The 18,651-nt window shown below is 57.4% G+C and overlaps 1 protein-coding gene across 1 annotated transcript; it reads left to right on the forward strand.

Moving 5' to 3' along the window:
* Window positions 1-2: 2 nt before the first annotated feature.
* DDX54 (DEAD-box helicase 54) lies at window positions 3-18,475 on the forward strand. The gene is made up of 20 exons (XM_046025649.1): window positions 3-201; window positions 2,572-2,701; window positions 4,263-4,333; window positions 4,894-5,082; window positions 5,177-5,226; window positions 6,255-6,296; window positions 6,415-6,510; window positions 7,191-7,312; window positions 7,423-7,484; window positions 7,561-7,692; window positions 9,002-9,212; window positions 11,612-11,746; window positions 13,035-13,265; window positions 13,357-13,430; window positions 13,999-14,208; window positions 14,920-15,062; window positions 15,154-15,267; window positions 15,917-16,021; window positions 16,271-16,383; window positions 17,861-18,475. The coding sequence occupies exons 1-20, from the start codon at window positions 28-30 to the stop codon at window positions 18,091-18,093; spliced, it is 2,637 nt and encodes an 878-aa protein (XP_045881605.1). The 5' UTR covers window positions 3-27; the 3' UTR covers window positions 18,094-18,475.
* Window positions 18,476-18,651: the final 176 nt, after the last annotated feature.

Below are 18,651 nucleotides of genomic sequence, written 5' to 3' on the forward strand. Positions count from 1 at the left end.
TCCCCTGTTCCCTGCACCAGGGCCCGCATGGCGGCCGGCAGGCTCCCGGCGGCCGGACCTCGGTCCCGCACTGCCATGGCCCAGTGGAGGAAAAAGAAGGGGCTGCGGAAGCGCCGAGGCGCGGCCTCCCAGGCCCGCAGCAGCGACTCGGAGGACGGCGAGTTTGAGATCCAGGCGGAAGATGATGCCCGGACCCAGAAGGTAGGAGCGCGGGGCCAGGGCACACTTTGGAGTCCGGGCCCCGGCTCCGCGCACCACCCCGCGGCCTCAGTTTCCCCAGGGGGGTGTGAGCACGGCTGAGGGTGGGGAGAGGTCGGCTGCCGGGGGTCGGGGACAGGACCGCCAGCCTGAGCACGTGTCTCCGTGCGGGTCACGCCCCCGCTCCCGACTCTAGTCTCTGCGTTCAGGGGCTCGGGCCTTCGGGCCTTCCTGGCCGGCTTTTGGTCGCGGCCCCTCATTGGCTACCTCCTGCCCATGGGGCGGGTCCTAGCGCCCTTTGGTCCAATGAAAAGTGCGGGAGCCGCGGCACTGACTTCAAGAGTTTGGGGGATTCTTGCGAGGTTGAATTGAGCGGAGGCTGGGCCCCGTGGCTTGATTCAGTGACGCCCCCAAGCCCCTGGGTAACTAGTAATAAATTAAACTCGCGTTTGCTGACCGCTTGGTATGTGCCAGGCTCCACACTAAGAACTTTCCAAGCCTTATTTAATCCTCATACCAGCTCCGGGAGCTAAGTGCTGCCCGTTTCCCAGAGGAGGACCCCGAGGCCTAGAGAGGTTAAGGAATTTGACCAAGGCTACACAGCTTGTGAGCGGAAGAGCCGGGATTCAAACCCCTGGTTCCGGGGGGCCGTGCTGTTTCCACTACCGAGTGCCAACTATATGCAAAAGGCGGAGGGTTGGGTGTGAGCACCGAGAGGGCAGAAGAGCTACAAGCCCATTATTTCCCACAACCCTGTGCCCATCCGGTGCCTGGCACAGAGTGGGGTTTGGGCAAATAGATGAAAGAGTGGGTGTTTAGATGGAGAGAGGGATCTACGTTCCTCTAGGTCAGGGACCAGACTGGATCTTATCACGTTTCCCCACCCCAGTGGAGCCAGTGCTTGGCATACAGTAAGTGCTCTAGAAACGTGGAGAAATTTCTAAAGCACAGGAGGGCAAGGTAGTTGGTGCCAAAGAAGAGCCCACCGATATGGTCCAGACGAAGAGCTTTGTCCTGGTGCAGCCCTGTGTTCAAATGTGGCCCAACCTTGTCCTGGCTGTGGGACTTTGGAGAGGTTGCTTAACCTCTTTGTGCGACATCTGCAGAAAGCAGAAGTTTCCACATGTGTACAAGACAGAGGATTATATGTGCCTCAAAGACTCATGAAAGGATTAAATTGCAGTGTTCACTCGTACTTATTCAGTAAATATTGCTGGGGCCCCAGTGGGTTCCAGGCACTTTGTTTTCACATGTCTAGAACAGAAGTTGGCAAACTCTTCCTGTTAAGGACCAGGTGGTAAATATTTTAGGCTTTATGGCTCCATATAAGATCATTGTCTTCTTTGTTTGATGTTTTCACCATCTTTTAAATGTATGAAATCCATTTTTAGCTCACAGACCATACTAGACACGCTGTAACTCTGACCCAGACAGTTGTAGGGGCCCGCAGAGGGTCACAGAGGAAAGAACATAGACTCTGTAGTCAGGGTTCAAATCCCTGCTGGCTGTGTGAGCGTGGGCAGTCACTTCATTGCCCTGTGCCTCAGTTTCCTTCTCCGTAAAATGGACAGACTAATAGTGCTTACATCACAGGGTTGCCGTGAGGATTAAAAGTGGGCTAATTTATACACATGCTCAGAGCGTCACCAGGCTTAGAGTGAATGTCACAAAAGTTTTAACCTTAGTATGAATTAGTGCTCCGTAAATGTTATTTCTGACAGGAAGGGGGAAAAGCTCTGTGGTCTGAGAAGGCTCCCCAGAGGAGGGATCCGGGTTAGATATGGCTGTGCTAGGATAGGTAGGTCCTGTCTAGGCAGGAAGGAGGCCTGCACAGGAGAGAGCAGAGCTGGGAGGGGTGATGGGTCAGAAGGGGGCTCGGGAGAGGGAGACAGGGCAGCGTGGAGGAGTATAGTCTAGAATTTAAATTTTGAGGGCTTTGGATGACCGATCAGGATGAGGATGATGATGATACCATCTTTTATGTGCTGGGTGCTGTTTTAGGCCTTCCACTTGTCCATGTAGTCTTAACACACCCTATGAGACCCATGCTCCTGTCTGTCATCCCTGTTTCCCAGGTACAGAAACAGACTCAGGGAGATTTAGTGTCTTCCCTAAGGTCTTGCAATATGGTAAGTGACAGAGAGACAGAGTCAGGATTGAAACCTAGGCAGTCAGTCTGCACGGCCCACTCTCTGCCCCCGCCCTGCCCTGGCCTGGTCATAGGGGAGCCCCTTTAGCAGAGAGGTCACATGATCTGGCAGAGGCCTCTTCAGCTTGAATGGAGGCGTGTCCACAGCAAGACAGCCCCTCTCCCTGTCCCCAGTGGTCTGCTTGTGCCTGGTGTGATGTTGCCTCTTTGATCCTCCCTCCCAGCTGGGACCTGGCAGACCCCTGCCCACCTTCCCCACCTCAGAATGTGCCTCAGACGTGGAGCCAGACACTCGGGAGATGGTACGCGCCCAGAACAAGAAGAAGAAGAAGTCCGGAGGCTTCCAGTCCATGGGTGGGTGAGCCAGCGTCCCAGGACTTTGGGGGAGTCGCAGCAGGGGCTCACCCTGCCCTCTGTGCTCTGGTCTGTGATACTGATGTTGGCCCAGCACTGCGGTAGGCATTGGGTAGACTGAGGTCGGGCCCAGTGAGAGAGCACATAACGCAGACTCAGAGCAGTGATGGCCCCAGAACAGGTGAGGCCGTTCGGGGTTTGAGTGTAGGACGGTAAAGGGAGGAAAGAGGGAGCAGCGTGTGGTATCAGGACACCTAGCAGCAGGAAATAACGCCGAACCCTCTTTCTTCCTCTTTACAAATGGCTCAAAGATTTAAATATCAAGCCTAATGTTTTTATGATTTAAAAAGAAGAAGCCCTTTCTAAGTATGATCTGAACATTGTCTGATGTGACTTTTTTTGGTTAGATGTATGTTCGTCAAAAAAACGCTGTAAACGAAGTTAAGGTACGTGCTCTATCCAGGACATACTTGCATCCTTGGGGATGGATACAGGATTAACATCTCTAATATACAAAGAGTTTTTACAAATCAATAAGAAAAAGCTACCCTGATAGAAAATTGGGTGAAGAAAATGAACAGTCGACTCACAAAAGGAATTTGGACAGCGAATTAATGTATTAAAACTGCTAAACTTTTGTCCACAATTAGAGAAAAAGCAAATAGAAACGTCCACATGTGGCTACTTTTTGCCTTCCCGGATGATAAAGATGAAGCGTTGACCAAAAACCAGCTACAATCACAGTGCTTCCTGTCCCTAGGCCTCCCATTGCCCTCTCATTGTCACAAGGCTGAGTCAGGGACAGTCTCAAAAGGCCACCTCCTCCCCCAGGCGGGGCCACGTGCCTCATTGGTCAGCACCCACACCCACACCCATCGCAGGCCCTGGCCACTTCCCACTCTTCCCTTTTAGCTATAAAAAAATTTCAAACGTGGGCACCTGGGTGGCTCAGTGGGTTAAGCCGCTGCCTTCGGCTCAGGTCATGATCTCAGGGTCCTGGGATTGAGTCCCGCATCGGGCTCTCTGCTCAGCATTGAGCCTGCTTCCCTCCCTCTCTCTCTGCCTGCCTCTCTGTCTACTTGTGATCTCTCTCTGTCAAATAAATAAATAAAATCTTTAAAAAAAAAAATTTCAAACATAGTAAAAAAATAGAAAACAGTGCGTCTCCCCGTATCCATCGCCAGTGTCGTCTGTCCCGTTTCCTCCACAACTCCCCGCTTGTCCCCAGCATCCTGGAGGATTCTGACAAGAATGGCAGACCTGCCCTCTGGGTATCCCTGAATACGTCCCACGTGACCTTACCACGCCTGCAGCAGGCACAGATTCTCAGCAGGGCTGAGACCCCAGTGGTCTCATAGTGCTGAGTGTGCGTTCAAGGTGCTGAGTGCGTGTTCAAGTCAAAATCCGATGGGGGGGGTAGGTGTGTCTCCTGAGTTTTGTTCTGTTGCCTTTCTTTTCTTCTTGCTGTTGATGTTCATGACGTGGTCATCTGCCCTGGTTGGTTTTCTGTCATGTGCTGCAGGGGCCACCCTCCCCCTGACCATCCCTGTCTCTCTCTCAGGCTTGAGCTACCCGGTGTTCAAGGGCATCATGAAGAAGGGCTACAAGGTGCCAACACCCATCCAGAGGAAGGTATGAGACAGGACAGCTGATGGGGTTTGGGAGGAGTGGATGAATGACTTGGCTCTCCTGTCTAGCCTCTCGACCCCTGCCCCCTGTCTGGCTGTCACATCTATGTCCCTTCTGACTCTGGCTGAAGCCCCACATAGCCAATCCATTTCCCAGGCAGAGAAAGTTGGCATCTTTGCCCTTTGCGTCTCCACAAGGCTGCCTGCCGCTGAGCCCATGGCAAGGCAGCTCACAGGTGCCCCAACATCCCTCCTGGGTCATAAGCATTGCTCTCAGACATTTAGCCAAGAGGTGGACGTGATTCTCTGGGGTCCCGAAGAGGATAAGACAGGGAGGTAGAGTCTGGCTTTACCTAAAGAAGGGTGTATTCCAGCAGTGGAAAGAGTTGGGAGTAGTGAGCTGCTCGTCCCTGGAAGTGTACACAGAAGCCTTGGCAGGAATGGGCTCAGGACTGGGCAGCAGACCCGAGTTTGCCCACTCCCTGGGGGCTCAGTACTCTGGATCATGCGGTGCAGGGGTCCAGAGCTGACCCTGCCCCCTCCCCCCCACCTGCTTCCCTCCAGACCATCCCCGTGATCCTGGATGGCAAGGACGTGGTCGCCATGGCCCGGACTGGCAGTGGCAAGACGGCCTGCTTCCTCATCCCCATGTTCGAGCGGCTCAAGACCCGCAGCGCCCAGACTGGGGCCCGCGCCCTCGTCCTCTCGCCCACCCGCGAGCTGGCCCTGCAGACCATGAAGTTCACCAAAGAGGTGTGCTGGGGCCCGGGCCACTGGGCTGAGCTGGGGCCGGTTTGGAAGGCCGGTACAGGTTGTGTCATATCTCTCTCTCTGTCTCTCCCCACAGCTCGGCAAGTTCACAGGCCTCAGGACTGCCCTGATCCTGGGCGGGGACAAGTAAGAGCCCCCTTGCCCCATGCAGTGGGCCCCACCCTGCAAACGTAGCCCGGGTCTCCAGGGTGCCCGATCCCCTGAGCCTGGGTGGCTTAGGAACAATGGTGGCTTCTCTGTGTGTCCCAAAAAGAAGGGGAAACGTGCAGTAAAATAGCACAAGAATTTCTCACGCAACTCCCGGTGGGGGCTCATGTTCCCGGGGGAGCCCGCGGTGCACAGGGTCTGCCCTTGGGCAGTTCAGTTGTACCAACTTTCACACGTATGCCAAATAGTGAGCTGTTGCACAGAAATCAGGGAGTGTTTGCAGTCGCTCAGATTTGAGAACTGTAGGGTTTCCTGATGTGCTCGTCCCGTGTTTGGGGCGGCAGACGCCATGAGCAGACAGCGGAGCCGGAGCCGCGGAACCTAGCCTCCTGCCCCGTCTCACAGCTTTTCCCTCACAGGGCGGCCCCTTCCTTGTCCTTTTCTTGGAATGTCACTGTGACCAGTCGCTTTGGATTCTGAGAAGAATGTTTGGTTTTTAAGTGTTCCTTGGCCTGCATTGTATTTAGTTATCTGGGGAGCTCGCGATGATCTGAGATACCTCCCTAGATGAGGCCAGACTCAAAATTCTGGCTCCTTCGGGTGTCCCGAGTGTTCCAGAGAAGGGCCAGCGTTAGGGCTGCGAACCCGGGGGGGTAAGAACAAGGACAGGGGTCCAGGCCACCTGGAATATTGGAGCTGGCGGTTCCAGGGCTAGCTGGTTCGTGGCGCTGGAGGCAGAAGCAGGCTTGTGGTGGTCCAGAGAGGGGGTTCAGGGAGTAACTGGGCAGAGCCCATCTCGGGAAACTCTTCATGGTGTCAGTCCTTCTGTGTGTTTTAACTTGTCTTGTCAGCGCCTTTGCTCAGAACCTCTAGGAATAGCCTTATCCTACCTCCGAGCCTAGGGGTGGGTTATGGGTCTCCCGTGGCCACCTGGACAGGGACAGGGAGAGGGTTTAAAGCGGCTGTTGTGTCAAGTTGACACCTCCTCTCCCCACCCCCCGCCCCAGGATGGAAGACCAGTTTGCTGCCCTGCACGAAAATCCCGACATGTGAGTTTGGGTTGAGGACGGCGGTCTAGGGTCTCTTCCCTGACAGCCAGCTGCTGGGGAGCGCGAGGAGGGGTCTGCTGGGGGTTCCGGCTGACCTGGCCTGCACACCCCCTTCCAGAATCATTGCTACCCCGGGGCGCTTGGTACACGTGGCTGTGGAGATGAACTTGAAGCTGCAGAGCATAGAGTACGTGGTGTTCGATGAGGCCGACAGGTAAGGCCACATGCACTGTCCCACACACATGCGCCAGGGTTTACCCCGAAGCCCGGAGGAAGAGCTTGGCTGGAAGAGACCAGTGTGGCCACGCTCAAAGCAGTATTTCCCCCCAGCGTGGGCTACAGACCCGAAGCAGCACCAGGACTGATGGCTGCCTGCACCCAAAGTTCTTATTTTGTGTTTGTATGTTGTATTTCCTTTTAGGCCTATGGGAGGAAACAGTAGAACAACAAACACATGATTTCATAGAAATACAAAGTAGCACAAAGCTGGGAGCAGGCTGGATCATAACCCAGCTCTGTGAACTTGGGCAGATCTGAGGGTTGGTGCCCCTCGGTGGGCTCTGGACAGGGGATCCCCCCGCCCACACTGGCAGGTGCTGGGAGAGTCCGTGCTTGGGAAGCATTCAAACCATGCCTGGTGCAGACGGAGGGCTACTAGCATTGGCCTCAGCGTGACTCGGAGCCGTGTAACTGAGAACAGACGAGGTTCTTAGGTCATCACTGCCAGGGATCAGGTGGTCACACAGAGAAAACGTGAGCTAGAAAGTGAGGTGAAGAGTCACGTGGGGCACACACCCGTGCACATGGCAGAGGGAGTGCGGGGGGCAAGGGCAACAGGTTTGGAACTCGCTGGAATGGGAGCCCCTCTCCCAACCCCTGCGCTCTGTCCCCCAGGCTCTTTGAGATGGGCTTTGCCGAGCAGCTGCAGGAAATCATCGGCCGCCTCCCTGGGGGCCACCAGACCGTTCTGTTCTCTGCCACGCTGCCCAAACTGCTGGTGGAGTTCGCCCGGGCGGGTGAGTGAGCCGGGGTGCGGCTGGGGCCGCCACTGCTCAGGGGCCTGGGGGCTCGGCCTCCCGTCACTACCCACCCTCCACCCCCAACACCTTCCCTGTGCCACCCACAGGCCTCACAGAGCCCGTGCTCATCCGGCTCGATGTGGACACCAAACTCAACGAGCAGCTTAAGGTGAGGCTCCACCTGGGCCCCCTCCAAAGCCTGCAGCCGAGACCCTGTGAGCCCACCTCGGCCCCTCTCCCCACAGACCTCCTTCTTCCTTGTGCGTGAGGACATCAAGGCTGCAGTGCTGCTCCACCTGCTGCGCACCGTGGTGCGGCCCCAGGACCAGACGGTGGTGTTTGTGGCCACGAAGCACCACGCCGAGTACCTCAGTGAGGTAGGGGGTTGGGGAAGCCGGCAGTGGGCCACCCTCCTGGGGACCACCACCTCCTCCATGGCCAGCTTGGAGCTGCAGTTCCGTGTGAGGCCACCAGAGGGCAGTACCAGAGCAGGACACCAGCCTGGCCAGGTCCTCTTTTATTCTTTAACTTTTTATCTTAAAGAATTCCAGGGGCGCCTGGGTGGCTCAGTCAGCTATGCTTCTGCCTTCCGCTCAGGTCATGATGCCAGGGTCCTGGGTTCGAGCCTCACAGTGGGCTCCCTGCTCAGCGAGGAGCCTGCTTCTCCCTCTCCCTCTGACCGTCCCCCTGCTCTCTGTCTGGCTCTCTCTTGTATGCATTCTCTGTGTTTCTCTCTCTCTCAAATCAATAATAAAATCCCTAAATAAAAAAAAAAAAGAATTCCAAACACATATTAATGTCAGCAAATAGCATCACGAGCTCCCAAGTACTCAGTGATTGACTCATGCCTAGTCTTGATTCCTCTGACACTCTCCTACATCCGAGTCACTTTGAAGACTCTTCCCCGCCCCAATCCTGCCATTTTCTGTAGATTTTCAGTGTCCTGTATAGTTGACGTTCTGAAACGGAAGCGTCCCCTGCGAACTGAAAGCTGGGTAAAGTGTCCTGAGCTTCCAAGAGCAGCGTGGTGGAGTTTTTCCATACCTGTGCACCTGGGACCCTCGGCATGGGGCACTCCGGGTGCCCCGGAGGCTGCCTGGGCCCCTTGCCAGTCGTTGCCACTCCCCCGGGGCGGCCACCCCTGGGTTCTGTTATCTGAGGACACAGTTCACTGGGTTTCACGTGGTTGTTGTGCATTTAACGGTGCTTTCTTTGTGCAGCTGCTGGTATCACTGATGAATAAAACCAAAGTAGTAGTTTTTAATGAGCAGTTGACACTGTCACGGTACTTCTTATGTCCCAGGCCCTGTGCTCGGCCCCTGTATGGGTGTTAACTCATTTAATCCCTGTCACAAAGCCACAAAGAAGGAACTATGTGTCTCCCCCATTCTACAGATGAGGAAAGCGAAGACCCGGAGAGGTTAGGGAACTTGCTCAAGGTCACACAGCTTGTTAGTGGTGGAGGCGGGATGAGGTTGGTGTCCTGGGCTGGCACTTCCCTCTGGGAGACCTCTGCCTGTGTCCGCAGCTGCCCCGCAGAGCTGGGATTCCGACCAGAGGTTCCTGCCCCCCGGAACCCATAGTCTTCCCACCTCATCGTCGCACCCCGCAGGGGCTTGGCTCCCTCGCCCGCATCCTGCAAGCCCTCTCACCCGTTTCCCTCCCTCTTGTCGTCACTCTGAGCAGCTGCTGACAACGCAGGGGGTGAGCTGCGCCCACATCTATAGCGCCCTGGACCCGACGGCCCGTAAGATCAACCTGGCCAAGTTCACCCACGGCAAGTGCTCCACCCTCATCGTGACGGACCTGGCGGCCCGTGGCCTGGACATCCCGCTGCTGGACAACGTCATCAACTACAGCTTCCCTGCCAAGGGCAAGCTCTTCCTGCACCGCGTGGGTGAGGAGCCCAGGGCCGGGCCTGGCCCAGGGTGGGAGCTGAGCGTGCAGGGCCCAGCACTCCGGGGAGAGACATGGAGGCCTGGGGAAGGGCCCCGTAAGTTCGCGGCTCGGGGATGTGACCCAGGCATTCCCACAGCTCAGAGCAGCTCTGGAGGCCCTGTTCTAGGCTCTCTCTCCTTGTCCTGGGGCCCGATGGCATGCTGCTCAGCCCCCTCCTCCTCACAGTCCTCTCCCAGAAACTCTGTCGTTTTAGTTCCTCTCCTTTAAACCTTTGCAAGGCTGAACTCTGCCTCCTGTTCACCCAGGCAGACGGCAGGGAGCTCCTGACTTTCTCGAGTCAGCACGTGGGGCCCACCTTCCTCTCTGCCCTCCCAGGCCAAGTACTCTATAATTTTTCGCAGATAAAAGTAAGGCAGCCACATAGTAGGAAAAGTGGGAAATGAAGCAAAGCACATAGAAGGCAGTAAGCCATGTGCCTGTCACTGGTGATGCCACAGCGATTGGTGCCCGCCCAGCGCACCTGTTGGGCCTGGGTGTGAGCATTTTACCTGCTCTTTCCATCTTCACAACCATCCTAGGTAGCGGGTGCCAGCAACATCAGCCCCATTTTACAGACGAAGAAGCTGAGGCCAGAGAGGTTCATAACTGGCCAGGGGTCATGCAGATAGCAACGTGGGGCAGCTGGGGTTGGAACCCCCCCCCCTTCACCATTGTCCCTCCTTGTCTCCCTGCTGGCACGGCTGTCATTCTAGTGTGTCTCTTGTCACTGCTGCCTTTTGAAATATCGTGGTAAAGTATACGTAACACAGTTACCATTTTAATCATTCTTAGGTGTATGTTCAGAGACATTAAGTACATTCATACGGTTGTGCAACCGTTAACCGCCTCCAGAACCTTCTCGTCTTTCCAAACTGAAACTCTGTTCTCATTAACACTAATACCCTGTCCTCCCCCTTCCCCAGCCCCAGGGAACCACCATTCTATTCTCTGCTTTCTTTTAACTCAGAGCTGTGCGTGCTTCATTTGTAAACACAAATAAGTTAAATGCACTTCCGTCCGTGAGAAAAGAATCTGGCAGGGAGGTTCCGTATGATTGAACATCGTTGAATAAGTAAATTCGGGCTCCCCATGCTGGGCCCCGGGGGAATCGCTTCCACCTTCAGTCGGGGCGTGTGGGAGGCCTCCGTCTGGGCGCCGGACCGCAGGTCTGGAGGCCTTGGCTCCCTGTTGGTTGCTGCTCCCTGTGTCCATGGCTCTGGGAAGAGCTGGCTTACAGGTTCCTTGAGGGGTACAGAACCCCCGCAAAGGGAGGGTCTCGTGTGCTCTGTGACCTGCAGTGCAAGTCAGACCACCCCAAATGAGTTTTGCAAGCGTGGTGACACTTCGTTTTTGCGAGATGCAGAAACAAGCCAAAGGTAACGTTACACTTGGATTCACTTAACACAGAATTAGAATCACGCTGGACATTCTTTCCTGTCATTTTTTTTCTTGCGTCAGTGTGTGTCGTGCATGTTTTCTATTCACCATGAAGCATCACTCTTTGACGGGTTGGCAAATCTGTTTGTAAAGGGCCAGATAGTAAATGCTTTAAGCTTCAAAGGCATATGATCTCCCTGATCTCTGCCCTTGTAGCTTAAAAGCAGTCTTAGAAAATATGTAAATGAAGGAGCATGACTGAGTGCCTATAAAACTTTATTGACACAAATGAGTCGGAGGCCAACTCTGGTCACTGGCCACAGTTTGCCGGCCTGTTTTCTCATCTGTGTCATTCGCACCATGTGATCATCAGCTAAGCCGTTTAGCCCGGCCTCTGTCAAGTCTTTTTTTTTTAAGATTATATTTATTTATTTGATAGAGACACAGCGAGAGAGGGAACACAAGCAGGGGGAGTAGGAGACGGAGAAGCAGGCTTTCCACAAGCAGGAAGCCCAATGTGGGGCTTGATCCCAGGACCCCAGGATCACAACCTGAGCCAAAGGCAGATGCTTAACAACTGAGCCACCCAGGCGCCCCTCTGTCAAGTCTTGAAGTGGTTTCCGACTTGGGCTTGTTGTGGGCAGAGCTGCCGTAGACATTCTTGAACGTGCATCTTTGGATCCTTGGTTACTTCCGCGGGGAAAATCTCCCAAAACAGGGATGCCAAAGACTTTTGATATAGATAATGAGCACAGGTGGCCTCATCTTTATTTCTGCCGACTTCCCAGAGCACTTTGTGGGCTCACACGCATGTGCAGGGAACCCTGGTGACCATTGCTGCCCCTTCTCACAATCAAGGACAGCAGCTCAGTGAGGTGTGGCCTTGGCCTGGCCCATGCTCTTGGAGTCGGGCCAGCAGGACTTATGCTGGGCTGTAGGGCCCTTTGTCTTTGCTTCAGCTTGACCGTTTTTCCCCCACAGGCCGCGTGGCCCGGGCTGGCCGAAGCGGCACGGCCTACTCCTTGGTGGCCCCAGACGAGGTCCCCTATCTGCTGGACCTGCACCTGTTTCTTGGCCGCACCCTTACTCCTGCCCGCCCCCATGAGGGGTCCTCAGGTGAGTGGAGGCCAGGGGATTGGGGCAGGAGGTCCCTGGAGGTCCGCTGCGGAGCCCATGGTGCAGGCGGGGAGAGGCTGTCCTGGCTCTGGGAGGAGGCGGGCCTGGATTGGACCCCAGGACGAGAGCCCTATATTTTAAACTCAGAATTTCACATGAAAATCTGGATTTCTGATGTCTCTTGGAAAGCGGCTGGGTCTGACTGCCGAGTCTACCTTTCCCTGAGGTTGCTGTACGGGCCATCTGGGTCGTGCGCCCCGGACAGAAGGGCCCCCGGGCTCGCTGCACACCCACCTCCCTTGCTCCTCTTGTCTGCCGGGCCCCTGTGGGCATCTGTTTGAGACCCTGCCCTTGACTATGTTTCTGGGACAGCCCAGGCAGGCAGAGGGAGACTGAGGTTCCCAGAACTTTCCCATACTCTCTGGGGTGGGGCTGCGTGGGGCGGGCGACGGCGATCGTGGTAGCCTCCTCCTGCGGTTCTACTGTGTGTCGGGCCCTTAGTGCACCTTGTCTCCTGTGTCTCTCTGAGAACACAGGAGGGTTGCTTTACAGGTGAGGCCAGGCCACTAGTCCCACGTTGTTACTCAGCAGGGAGTTGGGAGCCCAGATTTAGGAAGCCAGATGTAAATGGAGCCCGTGCGCGGGGCACCCGGTGTCTTCCCTGAGCACCCCGTGTGCCACGTCCGGGTTCCAGAGCGCCTGCAGCTCAGCCCATTGTCCAAATGCAGATTCTGGAGCCCTTGGCAGACCTCCTGGGTCGACACCAAGCAGTGAGGGGTGCGAGGGGCAATGTCCCAGCAAAAGCCGGGCACGGGGTAGTCATCTGTGGGGGGTGGCCATCCTGCACCTGCCCCAGAGCTAGCCAGGGTGGGTGGCCCAGCTCTCGAGCCAGTGCGGTGGCTGAGTCTGGACACCACCCTGTGGCGCTGCTGGGCAGGACTGACCCTCTGCTGAGCCTCGTGTCCTCTTCTGTAGCGTGGGGTTGTCCGGCGGTCTCATGGGAGAGTCAGTGGGTGAATGGCTTGGGCTCTGCAGGTCGTACGACCCACGGCAGCTTCTCAGAGTCTGACAAAGACAGAACACAGCTAGAGAGTTTCTTCCCGAAAACAGGCAGCAGCCCTCAGGCTGTCACTGTGGGCGTGTGGTTGAGCTCTGTCAGGTGGCCAGCCAGAGACACGGCTCCGTCCCTGGGGACGATGCTGTGATTCGGGGCCAGGGCGGGGAGGGACGGCTGCAGGCAGGGGGCCAGGCCACAAGGCCTCCGACGGGCTCCGTGTGTGACTGGCAGGCGCGGGCAGCGTGGACAGCGTGCTGGGCCGGGTGCCGCAGAGCGTGGTGGACGACGAGGAGAGCGGCCTGCAGGGCACCCTGGCAACGTCGCTGGAGCTGCGGGGCCTGGGCCGGGTGGCCGACAACGCCCAGCAGCAGTATGTGCGCTCCCGGCCCGCGGCCTCGCCCGAGTCCATCAAGAGGGCGAAGGAGCTGGACCTCGCGGGGCTGGGCCTGCACCCCCTCTTCAGTGAGTCCCTGCGTCGGGGGTTTGGGACAATGGGCTGCGGTGGGCCCCGCGGAGCCTCCCCAGCCTCACGCCTCCTCCCCGTCCCCGCCAGGCTCACGCTTCGAGGAGAGGGAGCTGCAGCGGCTGAAGCTGGTGGACAGCATCAAGAACTACCGCTCACGGGCCGTGAGTAAGGGGGTGGGAGAGCCCGCGGGGGCCGGGGTCCCGGAGGCTGCTGCGGAGCCAGGACTGTGGCTGAGCTCCTGACCCCAAGCAGGACCCCCACTGGGGGTCTGAGCCTCTTTCCTCTGAGCTTGCGGCTCTGCCCCCTCAGCATCTCTAGACATGCCCCTTGTTCTGGAACTGCCCCTGCTAGTCTGCAGCGGGTACCCTGTGTGGTAGCCATTTGCTGCCACTTCCAGAGAGGGAGTGACATGTGTTGGGCCTGTCAGTGGCCTCAAGCTGGCTTTTAGTCACCTTTCATGCCCTCTTCACTCGCACTGGGCACCCCATAGGGGTGCCAGGTAAACCAGGATCAAAATGCCACTCTCACTTGTCCCAGCTGTGTGACCTCGGGTTGGTGACTTGCCCTCTCTGGGCCTCCTTTCTAATGGGGAAATGCAGGTCACCAGAGTACCAACCTCACAGAGTTGGAAGGACCTGGGGGGAAATGCCGCAGAGAGCCCACCAGGCTGCTGAGGGCAGGGCTGGGAAGGAGGTCAGTGGGGGAAGGACTGGTGCGTTCCCTCTGCAGACCATCTTTGAGATCAACGCCTCCAGCCGGGACCCATGCAGCCAGGTGATGCGTGCCAAGCGGCAAAAGGACCGCAAGGCCATCGCCAGCTTCCAGCAGAGGCGGCAGGGGAGGCAGGAGGACACAGCTGGCCCAGCCCCCAGCTGCCCGGCACCCCAGGAAGAGAAGCCCGAGGAGGAGGAGGAAGAGGCAGCAGGAGAGAGTGTGGAGGTACTGCCCCCCACCCGTGACCACCCCGTGCCCCCCGCCCAGCCTCTACCCCCAGGCCCAGTTTCTGAGGTCTACCAGGATGTTCCTCTCATATTTGATTTGCACTGAGGGCTCAGTAGCCAAAAAGTATAGGTTAAAACTTCTTGGACTAGTCCATAGTGTACAGAGTACAGAGCAAGGCCAGGCCCAGAGAGGGGAAGGGCCTTGCCTTGGTCACACAGCCTGAGGGACCAGCCTGGAGCTGGAAAGGGGTCTTGCCCCAGTTGGCCCCTGGCTTCCTCCTCTTGCACCCAGCCGGCTCTTCTGGTGCCAAGGTCATCCTACAGTGCAGACGAGGAAACAGAGGGCATAGACAGAAGTACCAGACTTTTATTTTTATTTATTTTCTTTTAAAGATTTTATTTATTTATTTGACACAGAGAGAGACACAGCAAGAGAGGGAACACAACCAGGGGAAGTGGGAGAGAGAAAGGGAGAAGCAGGCTTCCCACTGAGCAGGGAGCCCGATGGGGGGCTCCATCCCAGGAACCCGGGATCATGACCCGAACTGAAGGCAGACGCCTAATGACGGAGCTACCCAGGCACCCAGAAGTATCAAAGTTTTAAAGTCCTGGAAGCCGCTGGCCCTTAACTCTAGCCGGACTGGCGGGTGACGAGGCCAGTGGCTTCCCCGGGGGGCTGCAGGTGTGACACTGGGCGTCCATCTGCCAGGATGTCTTCACGGAGGTCATGGGCCGGAAGCGGCCACAGCCGGGACCTGACCGGGGAGCCAAGAGGCGGAGGGAGGAGGCCCGGCATCGGGACCAGGAGTTCTACATCCCCTACCGGCCCAAGGACTTCGATAGTGAGCGGGGGTGAGTGGCCAGCTGGTCCTGGGGTCAGGCAGATGGGGCCTGATGGGCCCCCCCACTGACCCTGTGACATGTCCCCACCCTTTGCCTGCAGCCTGAGCATCTGTGGGGACGGGGGCGCATTCGAGCAGCAGGTGGCTGGCGCTGTCCTGGACCTGATGGGGGACGAAGCCCAGAACCTGACCAGAGGCCGGCAGCAGCTGAAGTGGTGAGTCAGCAAGTGAGTTAGCGGGCACACACCCCCTGTGGTCCCACACAGCAGGCAGGTGGGCCCTGTCTGTCCTGACTCCCATTTGCTCCCCTCGAGCAGGAAATATCACCCCCCCACATTCGATTGTGTGCAGTGTAGACTGTGAGCCCTTCCGTGTTGTCCCACGTGATCGTGCACAGCAAGGACACTGACCCCCTCACCGCCCCCCACCACAGCCTGTCCCCATGATTTGATCGTACACAACAGGGATCTGGATCCATCTGTCCTTCCTGCTGGCTCGTCTTTCTCGACAGAGCTCATGACCCATCTCTCCCATTTGGACTCTGGTTCGAGGGAAATGGCGTGACTCAACCCAGGGTCACCAAGCCAGGAGGTAGCCAAGTAGGCTTGGTACCCTCACTGGGCCCCTAACCCTGATCCAGGGCCCTCAATTCCCAGTGACCCCCCACACCATCTTTTGAGACCCGGACTGCTAGGAAGAGGTGAGGAGGGGCAGGGAATGGGCCTTAATTGAGCACTCGTTGTATGCTGGACATGGGCCAGCTGCCTCCCTTGTGAGGGTGGGGAAGAAACAGGCACGGAAGGAAAGTGGGCTGCCCCAGGCCACCTCCTTCCACATCAGCCCTCCCAACTCCATCTCCTGCAGGGACCGGAAGAAGAAGCGCTTTGTGGGACAGTCAGGACAGGAGGACAAGAAAAAGATCAAGACGGAGAGCGGCCGCTACATCAGCAGCTCCTATAAACGGGACCTGTATCCGGAGGGGCGGGGCCGGGGGCGGGGCGAACAGCCCCTAGAGGCGGGGGCAGGTTGAGGGGAGGGGACAGGGCAGCCTCTCTCACTGGGTACTCTGGATGTGGGGGCGGGGCTGAGCAGCTCCTGTTGCCCTGTCCCCAGAGGTGGTAGCTGTATCTGCTGGAGGGGGTGCGGGACCTACTCCCCGCCCACGGGTATCTAGGGCATCATGGTCCTGCACGCAGCCCCCTTAACTCGGCTCCCCAGCTACCAGAAGTGGAAACAGAAACAGAAAATCGATGATCGGGACTCAGAAGATGAAGGAACATCCGAGCAGCGAGGCCCAGAGCGAAGAGGTGGGAAGCGAGGAAGAGGCCAAGGTAGGATGGTCCTCAGAGCAGGTCAGCAAGTGTCCACTGGATTATCCCGGCCTTGGTTTTCTCTGTCAGGCTGCAGTGGGATGTGAACGGGCTCTGTCCGCTCCCCTCAGCGTCTCTCCTCTCTGGTTAGGTCTCTTACATTTCTTCCTCTGTCTGTCTCTGTCTTGGGTTTTCTCAGAAGCTTCCTCTCTGTCACTCTCTCTCGCTGGGTCCCCGTTCCTCTCTTTCTCTTTGACTGTGCTTCCCTGTCCCTGCTCCTCTCTCAACCGCTTTCTCCTCATTTTTGTTTCCTTTTCTTCCCATCTCTCAGACTTCCTGTCTCCATCTGTCTTTGTCATTTCATTTTTTGTTTCCTTTCTTCCTCTGTCTTGGTCTTTCTCTCCCCTTTCTGTCTTCATCTGTCTCCCTCATTGTATCTCTCCCTCTCTCTACACATGTATCTCTGTCTTTGGTCTCTCCTTCCCTGTCTCTCTGTGCTCTCTTTTCCCTCTTGGTATCTCTGTCTGTCTCCATCTCTCTATGCCTCTGTGGACCTGCCCCTGCCTCCCCTGGGTCTCTTACCCCTCACCCCTCATGGCTCAGCTCCCCGGTGTTAGCCACTGCTCTGGGTCTGCCTGTGGGCTTCAGGAAGGAACAGCTGTTCTCCCTCTGTGCTCTGTCCTCCTTGGGGGTGATGGGTCCCTGTCAGGCACCCTGGCCCCCATGGAGACATCTGGGGCCGCCGTAATGATCATCTGTGTGGAAGCCCTGAAAAGGTCACTCTTAGGGGTGGGGAGGAGCCAGGCAGGAAGAGGGAACATGGTAGAGTAGGGGAGCCTAGGGTTTAGTGGGGAGCCAGGGAGGCAGAAGTGGGGGGAGGTGCCTTCTGGATCCCTGGGAGAGCGGGCTGAGGTGGGGCCGTGACGTCTGCTACTGCCGCTATGTGACCTGGGGCCCAGCCCATCCCCTCTCTGGCCTTCTCTGCCCTCTCTCCTGCCCAAGGAAGTTAAGCTAACAGCCGAGAGCATGCCATCCGTGGAAGTCGGGATTGTAGTCTGTCTCAGTCAGTGCTGGGTCCCCAGTGCCCAGCATAGGGCTCATGCTCAGTAAACCTCCATCGAGTGGTCTGTAATCATGATAGTGCACTTGGGAGGCCCTCACTGTGGGCTGGCTTTCGTTCCCAGCACTGTACACACCTCTTCCTCAACCGACTCCTTATTGGGACCCATGAGTCCCGTAATTCACAGTGGGGAACGGAGGCTCAGAGAACTTAAGTGACTTGCTCACGGCTGGGATGTGGACCCCGGCGGTGTGGGCTCGAGATTCCATTGTTGACCACGGCAGCAGACTATGGAAGCTTTATTGAGCACCTACAATGAGCCAGACCCTGGGGCCACACCAGTGAACCCAGAATTGGGGGGGGCATGGTCTGGAGGCTTCGGGGAAGAGGAGGCCCTAGGAGTAGACCGGAATGCTGAGCTCCCTGAATTCCTGACAGGTACGTCCCAGCCCCGCAGCCCGAGCGCCCCCGCAGGCCGCGTGCGCTCAGAGCTCAAGACCAAGCAGCAGATCCTGAAGCAGCGGCGCCGGGCGGAGAAGTTGCGCTTCCTGCAGCGAGGGGGCCTGAAGCAGCTGTCCGCCCGCAACCGGCGCCGAGCCCAGGAGCTGCAGAGGGGCGCCTTCGGCCGGGGCACCCACGCCAAGAAGGGCAAGATGCGGAAGAGGATGTAAGGCAGGTGACCCTGCCCCGTGGCTCCTCGCGTGCTGCAGGGGTGGACGTCAGCAGATGTTCCTGAGTGCCACCGTGTGCCTGGCCCTGGGCCGGCCGCTAGCGGAGCTCCCTGCAGAAGAGGGGTGCTGTCCGGCCACCCGGGGCCACGGCCGCCTCTGTCCGAGGTGGAGCCATTCATGCCGGGTCCTCAAGGATGCTCGGGCGTTTGCCAGTCAGGTCCGGGCGGCCAAAACCCAAGTTATGGCCACTCAGCTGCTGCTGCTTCCATGTGTCCTGGGTGGTTCACGAGTTCAGAGTTGGTGGCCACATGGGGCCAAGCCCTGAGTGCCTGAGGCCCGGTGATGTATTTTTAATGTAATAAACCTTTATTTAGCATCTCGAGCGGACTGGGAGTGCAGATTACCCAAGGAGCCACAAGGGGCGGACCCAGCTATGAAAGCCCCAGTCAAGAGAGTGGTGGCTCGGGGTGGGAGGTGGGGTGTGGGGCAGAGGGCTCAGCGGCTCCTCCTCTGGCTGTGCAGGGGCTCACATGGCGCCCACCACACCCACAGGTCAGA

Source organism: Meles meles, chromosome 12 (genome assembly GCF_922984935.1).
Source record: "Meles meles chromosome 12, mMelMel3.1 paternal haplotype, whole genome shotgun sequence".
Classification (NCBI taxonomy): Eukaryota; Metazoa; Chordata; class Mammalia; order Carnivora; family Mustelidae; genus Meles; species Meles meles.